The 24,671-nt window shown below is 45.9% G+C and overlaps 1 protein-coding gene across 1 annotated transcript in view; it reads right to left on the bottom strand.

The window, feature by feature from the left end:
- Positions 1-4,905: 4,905 nt before the first annotated feature.
- LOC138515918 (protein FAM47E-like) overlaps positions 4,906-24,671 on the bottom strand; it is a 500,413-nt gene continuing 480,647 nt past the window's right edge. Inside the window, exon 8 of the mRNA XM_069630684.1 lies at positions 4,906-5,398. Coding sequence (XP_069486785.1) covers positions 5,264-5,398 — 135 coding nt within the window. The 3' untranslated portion in view covers positions 4,906-5,263. The remainder of the gene's footprint in view (positions 5,399-24,671) is intronic.

Here is a 24,671-nt window from a genome sequence, read left to right on the forward strand (position 1 = left end):
TTTCTAAGTGAGACATGGAAAGGTAATATCCACATATAAAATATTAAATGCACTTATAATTGACAAAGGAGGTGTCTCATTTGAGATTGACAGATAGCATTGTAAGAATGAAGCCTAGGGACTAGATGGCCCTACTCAGGCTAGATGGCATGCAATGCATGCACTAGATAAAGTTGGATTGTATTGCTGGGGTTGCCTATTTATGGAATCCCGGAAAGGGGTGTTTTTCTACCCTAGTAATCCAATTTAACCAAGCGGTTGAGACTATCCCTAACAGAGCAAGGAGAACTGATATCATCAGTAAGGATTTGTTTACCTTAAATGCATAAGCACACCAATAGTATATTCGCAATATGCACAAAATGACAAGTTGTTTATTTCCTCAACCCACACACTGCATTCTACCACATTGTGTAAATTGCATGTGTAAATCTGTGTTATGGAACAGGAATCGGTAAACACAAACACAAAGGGAATTTCTAATTGTAAAATAAAAATCCGTTTGAATGCAGTAGCTTATTAATACTGTGTTTGGTGACCTGGGAATGTTTTACATAGCCTAGAGGAAGCCAAAGGGTTCCTCTAGACAACACAAAAGGGACATGTGCCAAAGGTGGCTTTTGGCTAAAATAAAAGGTTGCATGTGCTAATTGAATATGAATCAATATTCTCAGAGTATTAACTAAATTAAAAAAGCTGGATTGGTGAGACAAATTAATTTGTGTATTTTATTCAGAAGTATTAGACACTGAGCGCACAACTGTGGGGAGATTTTTTGTACATTAAAATTGTGATGAGGCCCTTTGTTTGCTGATCACATTCCTAATTAGTAAAATTGACAAGTGAGCAATTTGAATTAGAATGAATAGCTTTTGTGAAAGGAACGTTGTCCCAGAACACCATTGACGGAATGGGCCTCATTATATGTTTGGCGGTCCGGAAACAATGGTGCTGGTAAGCTCACCGGCACCCTTGTTTCTGGAGTGCCACACTACGAGTTTGCTTGCCGGGGCCGCTTCCCCATCAGGTCTGACCCTGCCGGGCGCAGCGGCTCCGTTAAGCAGACTGATCACGGAGGAACCGGCACCGTTAGTAACGGTGCCGGTGCTTCCGTGAACCAATTCTCATGGAGTCCTGTGGTACTCCACGGAAATGGGGACTAACATTTACTGGCACCTAGCCTCCCAGTCCAACGGGACTTGTAAGTTCCCAGTGGCACCGGGAAACTAGGTTCCGGTAAAATGGTACCAGAAGCACCGGCAGGGTTACCGCCGGACTCATAATGAGGACCATACTCAATGTACCTTTGTCAGATTCACAGAACGAACATGAGTTGCACCAGTCTATCATGGAACAGCTCCTTTCGTACTGGACTGCACAATAGCAAGGCTAGCAAACTCGGAATCCCCTTGATGTAACAATGTGGCCATTTTCCATGACATAAGAGTACAAGGTTCAGAGTTTTGGACCAAAAACAATCAATGAAAAGCGAACATTGCTATCATTTTATCATGATTTTAAACAGGCCTTTTGTGCTGTGGGAGGTGATGGATTACTTCCTATTTAACATGTTTCTCCACTTTAGAGAAAGCGGATATGGAAGGTCTTACACTTACTATCACTTCTCTACAATTTATGATTGTAGAAATCCTGCACATCAACCTGTGGGACAAGAATTACATGCAACCTCCCCCACCGCACAACAACGCTTTACCTGCGGCTCCAAGTACCAAGGTTCTAACAAATGCCCACACCTTCCGGGACAGAGTCTCAGACATGAGTACGAATAAAGAAGGCGCAGAGGTCACCTTATTCTCAAAGGTGGTCTGTGCATTTCAGGGTGCCTGTGCGGCCTAGCAAAAATGCATTGGCCAGCTCCCATGCATACATTAGTGTCAGGAGCATGATCTGGACACTAATGTATGACAGGCGTCCAATTCCCAGCAGGGTGCTGGGAGAGCATTGCCCACTGATAGGCCCTTAAGCGGCCAATCGTTGTCAAATGTTAAAAATAGATTAAAGCGGTTCTCTTAACTGTTTTGGGGGATCGAAATGCAAGTGGGGCATTGGTAGTTCGTACGGCTGTTGCTCCACTTAAAAACAAATGCAGCGCAAGGAAAACCCCCTCTAAGGCTTTGCATATCCCTCTGCGCCTGTTCCAAACTGGCAGCATAGAAGGTCTTTCTTTCAGCGCATTCCGTTTCTGAATACAGCATGTCCTTTAGAATTTGCTGAAGCGCCCTGTGATTTGCGCAATGGGGTTATGATATGATATGATCATTTATTTGTATCGTGCTCGTGTTTCAGAGTGCGACAAGGCAAGGGAGGGGAACAGGGGAGAACAAAAACAACACTCTTATTAGGCCCAGTGACATTGAGAACGCACAAGTGCATGGGAAAGGGGAAAAAGTGCATGGAAGGGGGAGAGTGGAAAGTGCGGAGCAGAGGAGACAGATAAATAATAATAAATACAAATAAATAATAGAGGCAATAAACAGTGGTAGTGCAGCCAGCAAGTGACAAGGGCTGTGTTTACGGCAGCAGACTGGGTAAGTGTGATAAGTGCAGAAAAGAAGAAAATGGGGTTGCGGGGGACTGTATGAGTTCAGATACAGTCCCCAGTGCAAGGAGTGGCCAGGAGGCAGTGCAGGGTGGCACGGTGAGCAGGTACCTGGGCCCAGGGGACAGAGGGTGGTCAGGTGCACGGTGTCAAGAGAGAGCAGATCAGCAGGGGAGAGAGTGAGCAAAGGCACAAGCAAATAGGAAGGTCTTGAGGTGCTTCCAGAACCGGAGATAGTTTTCCTCAAGCTTCAGAGTGGCAGGGAGACTGTTCGAGAGGGAGGCCCCAGCCAAAGGCAGAGATCTACCCCCAGCTTTTTTCTTTGAGAAACAACGGGCCCTGGGGTAGTTAGAGGTAGAGGAGTGAAGAGCTCGAGAGGGGAGGTATTTGCGGAGCGATAGCTGAAGGTATTTTGGCCGAAGACCCCAGAAAACCTTGTGGACAATGCAAAGGGTTTTGAATGTAATCCTTGCATTCACTGGGAGCCAATGGAGGGATTTTAGAGCTGGAGAGATACAATCCCAGGGCTTGAGGCCAAGGACCAGTCTTGCAGTCCTGTTCTGGACTAGTTGCAGAGGGCAGAGGGTAGAAGCAGGTACATTTAGAAAGATTTAGAAAGAGGCTGTTAGAGTAGTCCAGCCTAGAGAGAACCAGAGCTTGGGAGACTGTGAGCTTCTGGGGGAAGGAGAGGAAAGGCAGATTACCTCTGAGGAGGTGCAGTAGGAAGTTTGACTTTTTAGAGACCTCAGAGATGTGGGCAGAGTCAAAGATGACCCAAGGTTCTTAGCCTCGCAGGTGGGGGCAGCAGGAGGGCCAAGGGCCAGAGAGCGAGGGGAAAGGATGGTGAAGGTGTGCCAATGAGGAGGGTTGGGAGAGAGCATGTGCACATCAATGATTCACACATTCAAGTGCTCTTTGAGAATATGGCATATCTATTTGGGGGCAAATTATGAGATGTGCGAGTGCAGGGGTCTCCAACCTTTACGCTGGCAAGAGCTACTTGGAGTTAATGGCCAATAGGTGGGAGCTACTGGCGAGAGCTGCTAGGGTGTTGATGTCCATGAGTATGAGAATGTGTACCAAGATTATTTTGTTCCAGTTATTTGTTCTTTATATAAAAAAGAAACATGTGCATTCATCATATTAACAACTTCAAAAACATCTTTATTTCCTTCCTTTTTTTTTATTTGTAGCTTAATTGTTCTCCCATCCCATGGCTCTCCTCTGTGTTCTCTCCCTGTATTCACCACCATGTTTCGTACAGTGCTCCTTAACTTAGTAACTAGGTTTAAACTATATTAATCCCATACATTTCAAAGTATAGACATACAAACCGCTTGTGTATCACATCATGTGAACCAAAACATATTTTGAAAATGTGTCCCGTTGACTTTAAAATCAGTAGATATGAAAACAGGTGTCCAGTCATTTGGTCGACTACAAACTGGTCGACTGCAATTTGGTCGACGTCATTTGGTCGAAAACCAAATGGTCGAATTTTTTTTTTTAATTTATATATGTGTTTTGTGGGTTTTCGTGTAGAAAAAAAAAGAAAGAAAAAAAAGGGGGTTGGGGGGGGACCCCCCCCCCAAAAAAAAGGGGTAAAAATAAAATAAAAAAAAATTCGACCATTTGGTTTTCGACCAAATTGATTCGACCAGTTGTCCAGTCGACCAATTGTTTTCGACCAAATGACTGGCAACCATGAAAACACAATATGCTGAACATCAGGCTCTGTAGGCAGACCGGGCATTTGCGGCACATGAAAAAATAACGACTGTGGAAATAAAGACCATTACATCTTCAACACATTGGGACTCATTTTCGAGTTCTCTATAAATTCGGCGGCAGAGCAGAGGCGTAGACAGGGTAGGGCCTGAGTGGGCAAGGCCAACTCAAGAGCACTGTGTGGGCATTTACAGATGTTTATGTCACTGTAGTAGGCCCAACTACATTAGCTTCAGGCCCCACTTGTTAGACAATCCTGGCTACGCCTCTGCGGCAGAGACCTGTATGCATGTCCTTTGGGTTGCACAGTTCCTCACTGTCGAATTTTCCTCATTTGCACGGTGGAATGCAAACGTGCATGCTAAAAGGCGGCATACACATGTGTACGCCGCCTTTTGCCCTGCACCTTTGCACTCCGCTGTGGAAAGTGAGTAAACGCTGCCTGTCATACTTTTAATTGTGAGCACCGATTGCACGGCAAGCAGCGCTCACAATTACAATGAAACCCTGCCCGGCAGGTTTTCATTGTATGCAAGGCTTTTACTATTGTTTCTTACATTACGTTCCCCACAAACATTACAAAAGTATGTAAATAAAAGACAACGAAAGAGAGCCGATTTGCTTGATGCTCTGTCACTTGGCAACAAGATGTTTATTGGCTGTAAAAAAGGGACTGCGCTGATGTAGTCTGTATGTCAAGAATTGCACAGTTAGAGATTCGAAATCGGAACTATGTATGATTCAGTGCCTGAAAGCAAATCAAACTCGAATTCTAAACAATATAAACAATTGAAGAGGAAATGTTGATGCAAGCATCTCATTTAGAAATACACATGTTGCCCTGCGGAACAAGGTAAAAAAAAACAGAGGCTAACTAAATCATTATGGCTTATGAATTCATGCATATTTCTCAAATACCTAAGACAGTTCTTTATTAACAATACTTCTACATATCACGATGCTGTAGGCGATATGCTAATTAACCACAGACTCTTCATGTGTGGAGACAGAATGCGATCGGAACCACTTTGATTTCGCAGATATCAGCCTGGAGTTTCTTCGTTGCTCTAAAATGGTGGCATCCCTTTTAGCTAATATTTTCATCAAAAACTAAAAGGAAAGAAGAGCGTAATATATTGTTAACACGTGCTTCTAAAACCATAAACATGCATTGGTGGCATACACGTCATCATCGGTGTTCAGAGCCAGACATGTGCTAGTGTTAGGCAAACGTTTAAACATTCATGCCTGAGCACAGCATTACAGGCACCCCATTAAACTCAGCTTGAAATCAAGTGCGGATAATGAAAGAATTAAGCAATTCGATCTACAAGCAAAGGGAAGGAATTAAGCTAGGGCAAAATAATAAAACATTGGACGCTTAACGTGGCTAAGCTCCAGGCAAAGACTCTATTAGGTCATAACACATTTGCCAATGGGAGCATAGAAAAGTACCTTAATAGGACAAGACAGATGTTTTAAGTGCAGAGTAATTCAATAATTACACTTCTGCTGTCTATGGCTTCCATTTCAAGCCATTATCTACTATTAGCACCCGTGTGGGGGGTGCTAGCCAATCAGGTGGCAAGGAATGCGGGCTTGAACCACCGGTGAAAGCTCGCGTTCCATGCCACCTGACAGCTGGCTCCCCCTGCCACCATCTTCCCCCCATGCTCCGTCCCTTTTTTTTCTTTCATTCCTCCCAGCCTCCTACTTACCTCATTGCAGCGGGTACCACCGGCCGTTCCTTCCCCTTGCCTCCCGCAGGCCACCATGGAAAGGGAAGAGGGGCTACGTATGGAGCCCCGCCTTCCCTTTCCATGGTGGCCATCTTTGTAAAGGATTTTCCTTCGTACAATGGGACACCACAGGCGTCACGTTGAATGAAGGAAAATCCTCTTTTAGCACCCCGGAATAAAGCTTTGGTAGCCCGGGGTGCTAATGGCCTTAAGCCCCTGTTCCAATCTGGCCTGTTACCCCCATTCCAGCTCTTGGAACAGGGGCGTAACACCACATTTCCATTTCTGAATGTTGTTCTCCTACTGCATCGTCTGAGAATTATGTATTTCATAATCAACTGCTGACACATCATGGCAGAGACATACAGTAATTTCTCTCCTGTAAGTGGGTCTCCTAAGACCCCAGGAAATTGAAGAATGCCCAGCGCCCCATTCACCTTTTTACTGCGGCTCCCTGACAGCTTAAGCGATCCCTGGTTTCCACTCTGTCAAAGGCTGCTGTGTCATTAACACATTTGTCACTGGGGCAATGGCTCTGACAAACTGTCAAACTCGAGGCTCCCACACTGTTAGAGAGAGGGGGGTGAAGTGATAGGGGGTTGAGTTGAATAGCCGAATTCTAGATACTCTTTTATTTCTTCATGAAAGGGGCAATAAATGTAGGCGGTAGGGGAGCGTGGCAGGCAGCCAGTTACTGAATGCTTTGGTTTGGGAGTGGCCACAAAAGGGGAAGGTGGAGGGGGGATGAATTTCTGCGTATAAGGGAGGAATTGGGACACCTGTATGGGAATTGGGAACAGGAGCTATAATTGGCTGCGGTCTAATCAAACTACTTTTTTCACACTTGTGCATGTTTGAGTTGTGGGCCAGGTCATAGCAATGCAGCCCGGGGTGCATAGAATGGTTGATACAATCTTGGAGTCAGGAGGGGTTGTGCTGTCAGCTGCCAGATTCCAACATGTGACCACTGGGGACTTCCAATGTGGCATTGCACCGCCTCTTGGCCCATCCTCTCCACAAACATGACTGTCAGTCTACCTTCACTTTGGTGGGCAAGCATAACTTTGCTGTGTACCTCGTAAACTGCGCCCTTGAAGTTATGGGCTTGTGGCATGGTAGAATATTTTCCTGTATGTAGCATGACATGCAGGCTCTCACAACTCGGCTGTGGGAGAATCTTCCTTGGTATTTCTGTTCCTACCAGAACTTTACTTTCTCAAATGTTTTGGGCCACATGAGAAGCACCTTGTATTACCTCCACATAGACTTCATAGAGCAGTTGGGCATCACTGAGCGCAGGGTCTTTCTAGCTCTTTCACCTAGTCTAATGTCAGTGACCTCATAATAGTCCTGCAAACCAGGAACTTCCAGTTACTCCTCTTCTCTAGTGTAGCATTGGGCACCAACATGGGGTGTTAACCTCTTGATTTTCAAGGTCCAGCTAGCCACGAATAGGTAGATGCTTTGGGCTAGATACCTGGGGCTAGTCCATTCTTACATCTATAATTGAGGTTACAATTCCTGAAGCAGAACGGGTCACCTGTAGACTCTCTTAAGGCCCGCTTTGTCTTTCATCAGAAGACTATCATATACAGCGAGGATTGCAATAATCTAGCCTGGAACCTATAATTGCTCCTACAACATTTGCTCTCCTCTGAGCAGGGAGGAAGGATACGACTCTCTTGAACTCCCTTATGCCGTAGAAGCAGGTCTTGGCTCTATGTGGTCAGTGGGCCAGTGAAAGTCCCGCTTAGAAGTATAATGCCAGCCCCTTTATAGTGTGTTCTGGCGAAATGGGTTCTCTGAAGATAAACGTGAAATTGCAATTGGACTTTAGGTCTTCTCTAGCAATGTCAAGCAATGACAGGATTAGCTCAGAGCTTTATTCAGCTGGAACCAGTTCTGTACCATCCTGACCTGAATGCAATCATAAATAGTCTCTGTTTGTTACAGCATTCCTTCAAATTCCCCATAAACAAGTCAATTATAGTGGAGTACATTTGGCGTTAGAAAAAAGGGAGATTCAGGCAATACTTCATATGAGGGTGTCATATTTTTGTGAAATATGAGTGGAGAGAGAGAGGAGAAAGAGAGAGAAATAGACAGACACCAAAACAGACAGTGAGCGAGAGAGAGGATCCCTTCTGAACCCCGAAAAGCAGCAATCCCATGAACGTACTCGCACTCTCTCAGTGGGATCCAATGATGTGGCCCTGAAAGAGTGACCAGAACCACTATAAAGCCAATCCCAACACCCTAGCGACGGACAGAGGCCTTGAAAGCAGTGGACAGTTGATAGGTATGAAAATGGAGAAGACGTCCCCAAAGAGATCACTAGCCCATCTCTGCCCACTCAAGAAATTCATGTCACACTTTACTGGTGGTCCTCTATGACATGTGACTTTGTGTAAAATGCAATTGTAACAGATAAAGAAGGCCCTGCCTATTCAGACAGTGTCAAAGGTGCCTTGTTTTAGAGAAGGATGGGGAACCCTACAATGGATTATCTGTAATCTCGAAGGTCAAATGTGTAAAGTGTTGCCTTGTTTAACAGAGGAGTGATACAGGTAATCTTTAAGCGTTTAGTGGAAAAAACAGAGAACAGGATTATTTGGCTATCAGTGTGCCTAGATGAGTGGCATGCTTAGCCAATAACCACCCAAAGAGATTTGCATTGGGTGAGTAGATCTATCACATCTCAGTAGCATCCTCTGCATATTACACGCCCATGTCCCACCACTCTCCTGACAGGCTTGTTGGCTTCCACATAGAAAGTCCCCCTTTTTGTCTGCCCACACCAAAAATATTGATATACAAGCCCACGGCATGTGACTGTTATGTGGGACATCTGAACAGGAGGGGAGAACAATGCACACCTAAACGTACATACAGTCCCCCTTCCTTCAGAATGATGGGAAGATTTTAAAGCAATGACAGTCTTAAATAGGTGACAGAGCTAGCAACGTAGACTGGGGCCTAGCCTGAAATATTCCCTCCCCACTTTCTTTCACACCTGGCAACCTCACTCCATTCCCCATTTCACACTGCCTGGGCATACTGTTTGACAGTGATCTATTACTACAACAAATCATAATATTTACCTCTACAGCTTTCAGGCTAAATCTCCTCAACATCTAAAAATTGCACCCCTCGCTCACCTTCCACTCTGCCAAGGTCGACCTCTCTTTTCACCACGTTGCCCTTGCAACCTCCTAACCAAAACATACATTTAAGTTTTTATCTGGTAACCACAATCAAAAATGGGCAAAATTACCTCGACCAAACAGAGGTCGATTTAACAATTTCATACTCAAAAATACAACTTACCGTACAGCAAAGTATAAAGGCTGTAAGAAGAAAAGACACTCCACATGGAAATGCATGGAATGTGCCACAAACTGTGACACAGCGCCCTAGCTTACCCTGGGGACAGCTAGTGGAGTGGCCAATGAGGCGGGAACCCCGAGCAAGTGTATGAAGGAGCAAGGTCAGTACAGGAAGGATCGTCCGGTCACATTCACTTAGCCGCCGCCATTGGGCACAGGACCGTAAAATGTTGGGAAAAAGATACTAATAGCCCTAAAAAGGCATTGGAAAGAAACCAGTGACCTAGCATGATAAAGCACACACCCTCCACAAGGCAGGCATGAGAACATACCTTCCAGCTTCCCCAGAAACTATAATACTCATTACAAAGCACTTGCAACATTCACCAGTGGTCCGGCTACCGATGTGTTCCCCTGCGATGGGCGGATGCCTACAAGTATTAGTCTGCCAACTATCCACATACAGACATGACAAGCAAATCTAAAAGCGTGGATGAACTTTATAACGTTCGGTCCTCCTGCCCCATAGGAAATCCAATAAAAAATCCAATACTCCTGATCTCATTAGAGAAATCAAGTTGGACCGATCCTGGGGGTCCAATCATTATCAGACCCAGATGCAAACGCCAAACACCTTATTCCAACCCTTGGAGGGGCCCATCAAGTTTAAAAGTGAGGGTGAGAGCACAGAGGTGTGGGTGTCTGGAGAAGGAGGTCATGGCAGTTGTCTGGGTCAGGTTGTGGTTTAAAAAAGAGGCAGTGAAAGGAGTTTGGACAGACAAGAAAGGGAGAGGAGGAGGCTGGAGAGGAGAGTGGACAGGAGGGTAAGGAGTCGTAGAAGGCAGTTGAAGTTATCAGTAGGTTTGGGAGTAGTTTCTTACCTGTAATTCCATTTCTCCAGCGTTGGTATCTTTCATGGATTCCCATGCTGTGAATATTCCCTGTCGTCAGGCTTTAAAATAGTAGTTTTCCTATGGAAAAAACGTTGACACCCTGAGTGTCTCATCAAAGTTGTTATGGGTGCTTTGGGCAGCACCAATGGGACGTCGAGTGTATAGCTCTGCCTTCGCAGCCTCCCCTCGGAATTAAACATCTACCAAAAGGAGGAAGTCCTAATAAGGATGTTTGCATGAGGGGGAAGGCTGGAGGGCGCATGTCAATCGATGAAAAATACCAACGCTTGAGAGATGGAGTTACAGGTAAGAAACTTCTCCAGCATTGGATCTTTCATGGATTCACATGCTGTGGCTAGACTTTGTAGCAGTAGAAATGCTTGGAGGTGCATATCAGGCAAACAGGATGCAAACTGTCAGTAATATGATGAAAGAGCAGCATATAACCTTAAGGTAATAGACAGGAGTAGAACAAAACCCCAGAAGCTGCGGGACTTATCTTACTGGAACAGGCATTGGAGGACCGCACGTCCCATTTGTACATCTTCAGCATGTTGTTGATGCAGACAGTACTGCCTGGTGAATGTGTGGGGCACTGCCCACATTGCTTCCTGGAAAATGTCTCTGATTAGAACGCCCGCCCATAGAGCTGCGAGGCCGCCATGGACCTTGTGGAATGAGCTCTCGGAGCTGATGGTAATGGTCTGTTGGCTTTTGTGCGGCAGAAGGATATAGTCAAAGTCACCCATTGTGAGATACCCTGCTTTGAAATCGGCCCACCTTTATTTGAGGGGCCAAAAGCCACAAAGAGCTGTTTGGAGGATCTGAACGATCTTGTGCGTTCCAAGTAGTACTTTAGAGCTCTCTTAACGTCCAGAGAATGCAGAGCTTTTTCGGCGGGAGTAGAAGCATTAGGAAATGCTTTATTAATCTGTCACTGTAAAGCAGGGTAGATGTTCTTTTCTGAGTCAATCTTGATATCGCCGACAGGTGAACCTTGATAGAAGACACTGCCAAACCTTCTTTCGCTAACGACAAAAGGTAAAGGATTTGCTGAGGTGTCACGCTTAATGGCTGTAGGTTAGGCTGCTGCGCACACCAAGCGCAAAACCTTTTCCACTTACAGCTATATGATGTGTTGGTGGATAGAGCTCTTGCAGCCGCCAAGATGTGGCGACTGTCGTGAGGTATATTTATATTTCCGAACTCGGATTGGTCAGGAGCCATGCAGCCAATTTGAGGGAGCCTGAGTTGTGATGCCATAACATTCCATTGTTCTGAGATAGGAGATCCGGCTGGAATCCTAGGTGAGACGGTTCGTCCACAGCCAAGTGAAGCAGGTCAGAGAACCAGGTCTGTCTGGGCCAGAATGGGGCCACTAGGATGATCTTGCAGGGAACTTTGTGAATCATTTGTAAAGTTTTCCTTATGAGAGGAAAAGGGGGAAATGCGAAGGCAAACATCCCGATCCAAGGAATGTAGAATGCATCCCCCTGGGAGTTCGGATGAGGGATCCAGCTGGCGAAATGCTGGCATTGCTTGTTTTCGGAGCTGGCAAAAAAGTCCAGAGGGGGAACGCCCATTTCACGAAGATCTTTGCCACCTGGGAGCTGTTCAGTTGCCACTCATGTGTCCGGGAGCAATCCCTGCTAAGGTTTCTGCCTGTTTGTTTGTTCTGTATCCCTGGCAGGTAGAAAGCCAGGATATGAATTTTGTGTTGGATGGCCCAGTGCCAGATGCCTTGTGCTTCCTGGGATAGGATTTCTGAGCGTGTCCCCCCCACCCCCTGCTACCGCAAGTAGAACATTATGGTTGTGTTGTCGGTGAGAACCCGCACCACCAAGCCCTTGAGGACGTTGATATGTAGTGAGGTTTCCGTGGGTAACCACACGCCTTTGACTTGGAACTGGTCCAGATGAGAACCCCATCTTATTTGTGAGGTACAATAGTGTATAGGAAGTCCGGTTCCACCAGGGGCATGCCCCGGTTGATGTTGTAGGGGTGAGTCCACCACACTAAGGCATCTGCCAGAGGTCTGGAGATGACTACTCTGTGCGACCAGGAGCCCTGGGTCTGGGACCATTTGGATGAGAGGAATGTCTGTGCTGGGCCCATGTGAAGGCAACAGTTTGAAATAAGGAAGATGCAAGATGACATGGTGCCGAGGAGAGACATGTAAGTGCGGATGGTGACAGATTTGTTCACTGTAAATGAGCCTGCTAGGGCCAAGAGCTTTCCTATTCTTTCCTTTGAGGCTTTCACTTTATTGTTGTTGTCCGGAATTGTGCTCCCAGGAAGACCAAACTCTTTGGGGGAGTCAAGCAGGATTTGCTGCAGTTGATGGCGAAGCCCAGACATTGTAGTAGGAGCTCTGTGCTGTTGAGAGACTACATCTGTTGGTAAGTTATTCCCAGGACCAACCAGTCATCCAAATACGGGTAAATGTGATGGCCCTTTCTCCAGAGGAAAGCTGCTACAGGAGCCAGACACTTGGTGAATGTTCTGGGAGCTGATTTTAAGCCATAGGGGAGAACCCGAAACTGGAAATGGCTGTTGCACACTGTAAACCTGAGCAATTTCCGGTGCTTTGGGTGAATTGGTATGTGAAAATATGCGTCTTCGAGATCTAGCGACGCTAAGAACTCCACAGGCTGTACTGCTCTTATCACGATTGTAACGTTAACATCCTGAATTTTTGCTTTCTTATCTTTTTGTTCAGCACCCGCAGGTCTAAAATATGGTGCTACTTCTCGTTTGGTTTCTTGACCATGAATAATCAGGAATATGTGCCCTTTCCTCTTGCTAAAAGTGAAACCCACTTGATGGCCCTTTTTACTAGCATGAGACGTACCTCTCATCGTAAGATGTGATGGTGAGATTGAGACATTTTTATGGGAGGAATGGGAAATTGTGGACGTTTGAATGTACAAAATGAACAAATGGCTGTACTGGATAGCATCTAGTACCCATCTGTCTGTGGATTGTGAACACATCCATGGCATGTCCCTTACCTTGTGCTGTACTTCCTGGCAGAAATCTGTGAAGCAAAGCCAAGCTTGGCGCCTGAGAACCACCCAGTTGTTAAGTTGTTTGAAGTCAGTCTCAGCCAGGTCTACAGCAATATTTATGCTGTGGTTCGATGCCTCTTCCCCCTCTCGCACCAAAAGCATAGCCTCTTTCCTCTGCTGTTCTGGCAGGTGGTCCACTATTGGGGCTATCCGATGCCACTATTTTAGGTCATACCTTGCGACGATGGCTTTAGAGTTGGCAGCTTTTCTCAGTCGTTGCTCCTATGGTAAGAACTTTCTTCCCAAAGGCATATAGCTTGCAATTATCAATGTCCAGGGGAGTGGCACACTTGTGTTGGCTGTGTGTTTTCCAGCTAACTGCAGCCGACACAACAGACTCCGGTGTTGGTTGTGATGTTAAACTCTTTGACTGGATTCTGCAGCTTTAAACTTTTTCTCCAAGCGACCTTTGGCTGCTGGTTCCATAATTGGTATATCATTGTACGGAGGGCCCTCCTGCCATACATGATCCAGGATTGGAATTTTCCCATGTGATCAAATAAGAAGCAATCCTTCTTTTCTTCTTCTGGAATAAGGCCAAATTCCTGGCAGGCCTTAGCAATCATGGAATGAAACGCTCCTATGTCGTACGGGGGTGATGGTTGAGCTGGACTACCTGGCGCATACTGGTCCGGGTTGGTGTCCCAAGTGTCCGTTCCCCTCAGAGAAGAGGAGGTGGTGTCCTGTGGAGCAATGTCCTGGTCCAAGTCAACCAGTTCTCCTTCTTCCTACTTTCTGCGTCAAGGACTAAATGCTCTAGGGTACGGGGGAGGAGGTCTAGCCGAGGATTGCCTCCTAAGGTGAGCACCCTGGTCTCATAGAGAATTAGAAGTTTCCTGTTGAGGTGGAATCTGTGGGCTTTCCAATGGCGGGACTATTGGAGCCTGAGGCAGAGGAAGCCTAGCATCCAACTGTCCAAGAAGAGACTGCAGAGTGGAGAGTACCTGCATCGATAGTAATGAATGGGGATTTATGAGACGATAGTGTGATGGGACAACACCCATGTCTATTGATGTGAACGTTAAGGAGGGTGTTTGAGTTGTCTGCTGCAGGCCCAAGACCGATGGATCTGGAAAAGGTGGTTGTGAACCTCCTTCCTCGGGATCTGACTCGAAAATAGCCTAATCGTCATAAGTAGGAGCCTCAAAATCCAATGTAATTTCATGTTGTAGAATTTCCTCAGGTAATATGTATTTGTATTTGTATTTATTAAATTTTTAGAGCGCTTTACTTCAGGGACCTTTCTAAAAGAGGTTGTTCCATAGGCGCAGTTGTCTGCTTTAATCTGCCCTTGTGAGACAGAACTTCTGTCTCCAATTCTGGGTGGTCGAGCCCAGTAGAGGATGTACGTGTTGCCGGGATTTTTTTCCTCATCGTCAGCGGAATGGGTGTCGACGGATTGGTCGTCGACGGGACGGCAGTAAACAAGATGGAGGCAATACTGTTGCCACGTTGTCGTCATCACAGATAACGTCATCGATGGAGAAGGAGATGGTTTGGGTGACAACTTCGATTTCATGTGATGTTTTGTGGACTTGTGGCTGGACGAAGACCTATGGGACCCTAATGACGAGTGATGTTTATTGCCAGTGGAAGAAGAGTGCTTAGCCGACGAAGATGGGGACGTTGGCCTCGATTTAAATTTCTCTGTCAATGACCAAGATTTTTGGGCCAAGTCCATGGATTTTTGCGGGTGTGAACCCTTCTCCCTGTTTCCTCTAAGCGTGATGTGGAAGCGCCCTGAGACGGGTGCTTAGGGAGAACCTGTGACACCTCACCACTCGATTATGGCCTTTTCAGAGGTAATGAATGCTTGGACTTATCCTGACTGGAGGATGACCTAGTCTCACCTGTCCTCTGTTTCTTTGTCAGCGGTTCCTCATACCTCCGACAACGGGTAGGCTCCCTCATTTAGTCAACAAATTAGGCGTCTATTTCTGTCCCTATGGAGAACCCTTGGCAGATATTGCATTCTTCGGCCGAATGATTTGGGTACAAACAATAAAGGCGCTCTGAGTGCCTGTCTCCCCCATATACATTGTTGAGGCCTAAGGTCTCACACGGCCTGAGCAAGGATGTCTTCGGACCTGAAGATTCCATAACAGGGCTGGAATCACGCTTTTCCAATGTCGAAAGACTAGAAACAGTGAATGTTGAAGTGAAGAATTGTTTTCTCAAATAAAGAAGAATTCTCTCAGGAGAGAACACGAGGTAATCCCAACGGTTTGGAAGACGGTTGAAATCTGAGGGGAAGCTGTGGAGGCAGAGTTATACACTCAACCTCCCATTGGTGCTGCCCAAAACACCCATAACGACATTGATGGGACACTCAAGGTGTCAATGTTTTTTCCATAGGAAAATGACTATTTTCAAGTTACTGGGGTTTTCCCAGCCTGACGACGGGGAATATTCACAGCATGTGAATCCATGAAAGATCCAATGCTGGAGAAATGGAGAATATCTGGAGGAGGTTGGAGTCATCAGGAGGAGGTTGGGAGAAAACCTGAAGAGAAGGTTGATGGAGGCCAGGACAAGGTTGGTGTGGATCTGGGGGGTGTTTGGAACTCATCTGGAGGGGTTTAGAAAACAGAGGGAGGTGGTTCACATAGAACTACACTAGAAAGGTTGAAATAGAATATCAGGAGGAGATGGGAGTTGGACATTCAGGGGAGATTGGAATGAGGAGTCAGGAGGAAGTGCAGGAGTCTAGTGAGGTGGCAGCTGCTAAGAACAGGAAGAATTATGGGGGCACGCTTGGGCCAAGTCAGAATTGGGATAAAAACCCTGAACTGAAGGGGTTATACCCACATTGGGAAGAGGAACATGCATGCTGCTCCTCAATGCATGGCATTAAGGAGGAGCAGCACCACAGGGGTTGTGGAGAGGTTGTGCTGAGAAGCTAAATCAGGACCCTGAGAGAGGGGGCATAAGATCATGTCGCGATAACAGGCTAACAAGAAGTTATGCCTCAAAATCCTGTATGGATTTATTAAGTGCATTTAACAAAAAGGAAATGGCCCATTGACAGCAGAGGAAAACACATCTCCAAATACTCAGAATATCCTCTTCAAGGTATGTTAGTCTCTCCACAATTTCCCACTGATTCAGGGCGGGGAAAAGTTCAAGGTTCTATAAAACATTTCTTTGTGTGTGTTTCACAAGGACGTTTCTGCATCACCTTTGCAATTGTCATTGGTTGTAATCCACACATCAACAAATCAAAGGGTCTGAACACTAATCCCGTTTCAGGGTTGAATCCTGAAGCAGGAATAGGTAGCCTCTGGCTCCCATTCTATTTTCTCCTCCTCTAGGCCTGTCACCAGCCTCTTATACCCAATTAAAGGGGAAGGATAAGAGGTACCTGGTCCAGCAGAAAGTGGATATGACAGAGTTTTCTGTTGACCCTCCTAGACTCGTTGCTGGTCCTGCCCTCCTCTTCGCAACACCATGCACTCATACCTCCTTCTGCCTTGGCTCCTCCCCTACAAACCAGTGAATATCTGCCTGAACCAAAGTCTGCCCTCTGGACCCCTCTCTCAATATTCTGGATCTCTGAACTTTCTTTCCAGTACCTGCTTATGTTTTAACCACTATAGAACTTCATCCTTCTAATGTCTCTCCAACCACCTCCAATAGTTCTCCCAACAGGTGTCCAAAAGCTGTCATACCTCCTCCTTCTAATGTTTCTCTCAGCTCCTCGGAATATTCTTCTAACACCTCTACCTGATGTTTCTCAAACCTCTTTCAATAATTCTCTCACCTCCTCCTGCTAATGTTTCTCGAGGTACCTCCAATAAATATCCCACCTCCTTCTTCTGATATTTCTGCAACCTTTGCCAACAGTTCTCCTACCTCCTTCCTCTGATGTTTTTCCAACCTCCTCCAATATTTCTCCCACCATCCCTCCCATAATTTCTCCAATCACCTTCAATAATTTTCCCACCTCCTTCCTCTGATATTTCTCTGGCAGTTCCTTGCAACGCCTTTTCTCCTTCTAACTCTTCATCCTCCATCACAACACACTCTGCTCCTCCGGTATCCTCCAGTCTCTGCACCTGACGCCAACCATTTGCCAGCATGCTCCAAATGCTATTCTGCCTCTACTCTAACAACCTACAACCTGGGCTGCGAATCCTGGGTGTTTATATGGTCTATGGCCCTCCTCTGGGTTGGCATTCTGACCATTGGCTGCTACCTTGAGATTAGTGGAAGGATCTTTTATGATTTATTTTATCCTCTGGTGCCTGTCAAGTGAAGTGGGGGCTATAAGAAAGGCGAGGGCAACTATTTTAGTTTCATTTAGGCCAATCTGATCTATCGTATATGCCCAAATGCTGCACTCACTGAGCCAAATTGAAGGGTTGAGTAGGTCTATTTGAAAGTCTCCTGTAGCACCTGGGAGTCCTCCCGGAGCATCATGAAGCCAGGACTTATCTCTTCTGGTCGTTGAAATAGAATTTGGGCTTTCCACAGCCCACAAACATGGTGTTGAGTTAGCTGATCTCAAAGGAGCTGAACTTCCTTGTTGATTTTGACTATGAATTTGCAGAGGCAGAATTAGGCCAGGAGAGCACAGACAGAGTAGACAAACCCATGGGAGACATCAGGGTTGCGTCCACAGAGTATTTGTATCCACATGCATCTTCTACCAATTACAGGGGCCCACACAAATTCCCTGAGGGCCAGGGATGCTTGTCCCGTTCTAACCTTAGAACTTGTCAAATTCTGTGTTTAGTGGTCTGGTTATGAGACCAGGGTATTGCAGGGTGAGTCATTTTCCTGAGACAGTCAATTGCTGAGGGAGGGGTCTACGGTGTGGTGTCCCAGGGGATCCCTCATATATCACTCCATAGGCTGCCATTCTTGTGTGAAAGGGGGGTCTGCAGCCCCAAGACCCACACAAAGCTAGCCACCAATCCCATTTTGTAACATATCTTCCCTTCTTCCCAAGCCAACCCTTAAAGTTAATAGGTGAGGGTGGAGTCATGGCTTGCCAGTTTTCCCTTGCATTTTAAAGGGGGAAAACTCTGCCTTTAAGTCTTCGTGAAAAAAATCCCAGGGCCACTCCACTACTGATAGGCTATTACTTGACCAGTGTGCTATCTTCTCCATTTCATTTCCCACAATCGTGTGTGGGGCTTCTTGGAACCTCTGGCAGAATTGTGGTATATCCAGTGCTAAAATCACCTGTTCAGGGACCCTGGGGAGTACTGCAATTTCCATCATATAACACTCACCCTTGGCTGAAAACATCAGGCAGGCTTTGGCATAGAACCTGCAGGCCCCATGAGCACAGGTAATAGCGGTGAGTCATTGTGTGTTGGCTTGTTTAGGGAGGAACAAGTCCATCTGTATGGCAGTTTGACAACTCCCTGGGTCCAGCATTGTTAGTATTTGATGTACCTCAATCATGATGGGGTTTTGGTAGGTCTTCTTGTGCCTCCCATCCCTGTGCAGGGGTGTCTGTCTCTTCTGGTGTTTTGACCATGCAATTCCCCAGTTCCAGCCACCAAGTATAATCGCCCTGTGGGTGTCCTTTGTGTCAAAAATAATATACATTTGCTTCCGGTGGAGGTGTGGTCATACAAGTTCAGGTAATATGCCCCACCTTTCCACAAACAAAACACTTTTGTGGTATGTCCATGCAGTCTTCTAGACTCGAGTGGACATCTAAGTGTGGCCCTGGATCCCTTCTGGCTGGGTAGATAAGTTTGTCCTTCTCCTGGATTAGTGGTACATTGTAGATGCCCACCTTCTTTCCTCAGCATGAAGAGGGGCAGAGGGCTTTGTATGGGCAAATTTGCATGGTTCATCGGTCTCCCCCACTGTGTTCTTTGCAATCCAGTAGGCATTTAAATAGCCAGCTTCAGAGTTGGCTGGTGTGGTTGTCAAACCTGCAGGTGAAGATTCATTGGTAGGGAATGGATACATTTTTTATGAATTAATGTTCCTTGACTTCTTTCAGAGTTTGCATGCTAGCAACTACTCCACTAGGAATCTAATCCAATAGTACATCTATCTTGCTGTTTCAGGGGGCAGCAGTCGGATGTCCCGCAGTTGCTGGCTTTGGTAGTAGGCATCCTGCATGAGTCTCTTCAAGACCTCATCCATCAGGTTATCGCATGTCACTGTTAAAAATCTTGTAAGATGCCTGCACCTCTCTTGTTAAAAGCGGGGAAATATAGTACAAGCAGCTATCAAGGTCCTGTTTGTCAACCTCAACCACCCTTTCAAAGTTTTGGAAGAGGTCCTCACAGGCCTCTTCCTGGGATAACTTTGTAGCAAGATGCTTGCAAGTTTTAGTTTTTCAATTATTCCAAAGGGAATTGCACCAACTTATTGAGTAAGGATTCTAAGGTAAAGGCCTAGGTTGTGCTTCGGAGGGCCTCCATAAAACGGGTTTCCTCTGGGATGCTTAACTATGTGTTAGTGAAAAGTCTGGACTGAGAGGCTGCTTTAATGTCCTTTATTTTGATCGGATAAACCTGACCAGAACGGGACAGGTGCTTGGCAGGTAATACGTCATGGGGTTCTTAAGATGAAAATTGTTGTCTGGGACCACTGTTTGCTCCAGTCTTCCTCTCCAAGTGATAAGTAGTCAACTGGAGGAAGTGCTGGATCCTCCCTCTCTTGTATCCCACTAAGTCATTCGAATGGTCCATGTTGTGCAACGTAGGGGGTCTTGATGTCCATCCTTTCTGTACTCTAAAGGGTTTTCCTACAGATGGTTGACTGCTCAGAATGAGGGTCCAAGGATTCTAGCTTCTCTATGGCAAAAGCTGTCCCCAGTTAACAGTGCAGAAGTGCCTATCTCATTTATGCACACTAGTTTTTCACTTCCCCCAAAGCCTCCTGCCCTCCCAGCTCCCCTACGTCTGTCGTTTAGGCATTGGATCTCTTTCTGCTCTTATTGACCATGGGTGGCTTTTTGGGTAGCCTGTGTACCCCACGATGCAAGTGCGTTCCTTTGTGCACAGAACTCACAAGCTCTAGCCTGGTAAGCCTCTGCATGTATGTTTTTCCCTGTGAGGTAAACAGCCCTACAATAGCAGAGAGGAGGTCTTCCAGATGCTCCGTTCTCAGTATGTCTATTATGGTGGTTTCTAAAAGGATAGACCTCCTTGGTGGTACCCAGTGACAAGTCCCTGACATGCACCTAGGGTTAAATGATGTAGACCAGATGATCCCCCATACTGTCCCCGGCTCCTGCATAATTTATCTCATGGTGGTACCCGGCCCCATTGAAAGGCCTATTCCTCAACTTCAGAGGAAGGCAGGGAACTATCAAGTATCTTTCTGCTTTTCTTCCGGCTCCCTTCTAGGTAGTCTTGGGGGTGTACGATTTAGAAGTCCACATTAGTCTGTAGAAGACCCTCTCTGTGCACTGCAGTAAAACGGTAAGGCTGCAATGCCAGAACTACTGAAGAACATGGACACTGGCGACTTTGTTAGAGCTAAGTAAGTGATAGTGCGTGATCAGTTATAAAACGAATGTCCTCCCCATTAGCTAATATTTGTGGGCTTCAATGGTGCATTTTATTCTAATTCGAGAACAGTTCTTATTTCCAAAACTGCATAATTTACCACCTGAAAGAAATGCTTGCAAGTTATAGAGAGGGTGGGGTCCTCAAAGCTATGAGACTTGGGAGAGAACTGACCTACTCAGCCAACCGTAGAGCCATAGGAAGGAGAGGTGAATGGTAAAACACATGTCTCAGACTTTTGAAGACCTCCTTGGTTTATGGGGTCCACATTTTGCTATACATTGAACTCTCGAGAGGTCACGCAATGGTTGAAATGTGTGGAATAAACCTTTGGTAGTATCGAACGAGTCCCAGAACGATGTGTAGTTACTTTCTGGTTGTAGGGGGCAGAACTCCATGAATAGCCTCAACCATGGCTTCTTGGGGTTGGACAGTTCTCTTTCAAATTTTAACGCTCAAGTGCTTTGTATCACAATATCGTCCAGGTAAGCCTGCCCTGGCATATTTATAGTGGGGCTGTAGAGCTTGGTACATGATTCACTGAAAAATGGTTGAAGCACTATGAAGGGTAGCACACTAAAGATGCATTTGCTCTGAAGGGTGGAGAAGGAGCGTCTCTCCATCTTCCGGTGCTAAAGGTATTTGCAAGTAGTCTGTTGATAAAATGAGGGTAAACTATAGCTGGTAGGTCCTATTGTCTCAATCATTTTGCCCACTCATGACATTGAGTAAGCATTGAAACTTAAGATCTTGCTTACTTTCCAGAAATTGATGAATCTGCAGGATAGTTTTGGCACTAACCTGCTCAGGAAGAATAAGTGACTATGGGATTGCTCAATGAGCCCTAGCTCACTCCACTTCAGTCTGCAGCAAATAGCACCTGGCTTATAGCAACTGATAATGCTGAACCCATACTGATTTTCTGGGTGGCTCTTCAATCCTGTGCAAGAATTCCTTCGCACTCCCTACTTTGTCGACAAACATATCTGTGAATTGTGTCAGATGTTCCTGGAGAAACTTAGCTTGGGTCACTTTCAAAGGGCCCCATTATGAGTCCCGCGGTAGCCGTGCTGGTAAATACCGGCACGGCTGCCGCCAGAGTCATTTTTTTCCCGGCGCCCAGCAATGGGGACTTACCGGGGCATTACAGTCCCAGCGGTCCCGGTAATTTCCTATTGCCGGGGCACTGGAAATAATTACTCCCCATTCCCATTCGAGTCCCATTGGACTGCACCGGCAGCATTCATGAATGGTGCTGGTGCATCCGTCAAGGTCTGTGAGCGGGTGCCATTCCGTCCGCCAGGTAAGACCTGGCGGGCTGAAAGGCACCCGCCCGCAGACCTCGGAGTATTCCGGTCTGGTAAAAACGGTGCCGGTAGCTTACCGGCACTGATGTTACCGGACCGGCACACACATAATGAGGCCCAATGTATTTGGAATAATTTCCAACAGAATGGTGGTTAGCCCATGCTCAGGACAGAGCTTGGCACTGTTATTAGTGACACAAAGTGTCTTATTTAGGAACCCCCTGCAAAGTGTTCCTACCCTGCCCAAGGTGATCAGAATCTAGGATGTTCCAAAATGGACAGGGTGTTTTTGACATGTGCTCAAAACCTGTGATTGGGGATGGTTTCACTATTTGTATACTCAAACCATCACACACCTAGAACAGTATCACATTTAGCTTCATGCCAAAATTTGAAGCCGATTATTATTTCTATAAAAGAAAGGTATGCTTTCATTTTATTTCATGGCACCATAATAATCCTTCCTCGTTAACCTCGCCTGGCTTAAAATGAAGACACCACACTAGTCTAGTTCACTTCTGAATTGATGTATTGCATTTGTCATGAAATATGATAACATTGTGAAAAATCAAATGAACACCTGTAAAATTAAAGGCTTTCTTGATTTATGATTTAAATATGTTACTAAAAACACATGCTAATTTCTGCAAAAAACAAAACAAATGCTGTAGACCAGTTTTCTGTCCCACACATGCTTGATGATGGCAAAACTGCATGCTTGCTCTAAAATTGAAAGAATGTTTGAAGTAAGAAACAATCTATGCGTCTGGGATGCCGTTTGCATATCTAAACAGGTTATTCTAGACATGTGTACATCTTTGTTATTAATCATAGCTTTATTCCAAAGGCATCAGGTTCCATGTATAATATTGGCTACTAGCTCTAAGAGTTAAGTGCTATGAGAAATCTCTATGAATTAAGACGCAGTTTAGTCCCTTCTAAGTCTGAACAAAATAGCGTTCAAGTTGAAAACACAGAATGTGCTAATGTGTGATGTACATTTCTGTTTCCCTTCTAGCATTGAACATATTTAATATTCATTGCCTTTAAAATCTGGGCCATCTAATTGTATAGCTCAAAAACGTGGTGCTAACGGCTAAAGCACTTGGAAAAACATCCTCCTGATTTTCTTTATTCCTACAGGATCTGACTTACTTAATTTGTTCAATGACATAGATGCATGATCTATGCATTCACTGAACGAGCAAAAATAAAATAGTTTGGTCTGATAAGCTGGTCAGGTTTGGGCATACCCAAAGCCCATGCCCCACAAGGCAGCAAGCCCTTCCCGTGACACTGTCTTGAAGGAAAAATAGACTCCCTTGCTCATCACTTGACGTTTATAAATCATTCTGCCGTCGTATTACCTCTTATCTAACATTTGGCTGGGTTCAATTCTGTCTTTCACTTAAAAAGGGGAGGGCATAGGTCTTTCATGCTGCAGCCATTTTGAATCTAAACCAAGCTTGACATCAGCCTTTGCAAGTGGACGATAGTGCAGATGTTTTTACCTCCTTGGCAGCTATTCCAGATTGCAGTATAACATAACAAATATTCCTCTTCAAATGCTCAGTGACCAACTGCCCTTTTTGCATAGCTTATAATGTCTGTCTTGTCAGCCTACATAATGTATGCAATTTACGCTTGAACTATCATTATTTCACAGCGATTGTGCTGGGAAGATGAATCAGATGTATTGCTAGGAACGGCACCATCTTTGTGTTTCTATCTTTAGTGTTCTGTTCACTAAGTAAATATTACTCAGCCTGGTTCAAAATCAATGGCCCTCATTACAACTCTGGCAGTAGCCGTGCCGTTAAAAATAGCACAGCTGCCCCCGGAGTGGCATTTTTTCTGGCACCCGTGAATGGTCAAGAACCGGGTCATGCTGAGTTAGGCGGACCCGGTAATTGACCATTTTTGGGTGCCGGAATCAAGGGTCTCCTCATCCCGATTCTGCCCCATAGGGCTGAATGGGGATGGGGACGTCAGATGCTCCGGCACAACTCTGCATGTGCCGGTGCATCCGACGTGCTCTGCTCGCGGGTGCCGTTACACCCGCCAGGGAAAACCTGGCGGGTGAAACGGTTCCCGCGAGCAGAGCCCGTAGTATGGAGGTCCGGGAAGTAGGGTACTGGCATGCTTACCGGTACCGTACTTCCCACACCGCCATGCTCGTAATGAGGGCCAATGGGTCTCATTATGAGTTTGGTGATAAATCGGTGGTAAATCTACCGATTTACTGCCAGACTCATTTACTCTTACTGTTACTGCCCCTTGGTCCCGTGGCATAACCACGGGATTACGAGTGGTGGTAGGATGGTGTAAATCCCCATTTTCTGGAGACCATACCACTCCATAGGGATTGTGTATGGAATTACCAGTTCGTGCAGTGAATCTGCTGATTTAGGGCCTTAAAGCCACTCTATAGATGACAAAACCGGCAGGGGAGCTTTGAAGGGGAACTGGTTCAGCCTAACACCCCCAAACCAATGGATGCTGAGGCCAGACGTGGTATGGGGAGGATCTCCTGGCCACCATATGTTCGTCCCTGTCACATTGAAGG

Source organism: Ambystoma mexicanum, chromosome 6q (genome assembly GCF_040938575.1).
Source record: "Ambystoma mexicanum isolate Mex_15411 chromosome 6q, UKY_AmexF1_1, whole genome shotgun sequence".
Taxonomy (NCBI): domain Eukaryota; kingdom Metazoa; phylum Chordata; class Amphibia; order Caudata; family Ambystomatidae; genus Ambystoma; species Ambystoma mexicanum.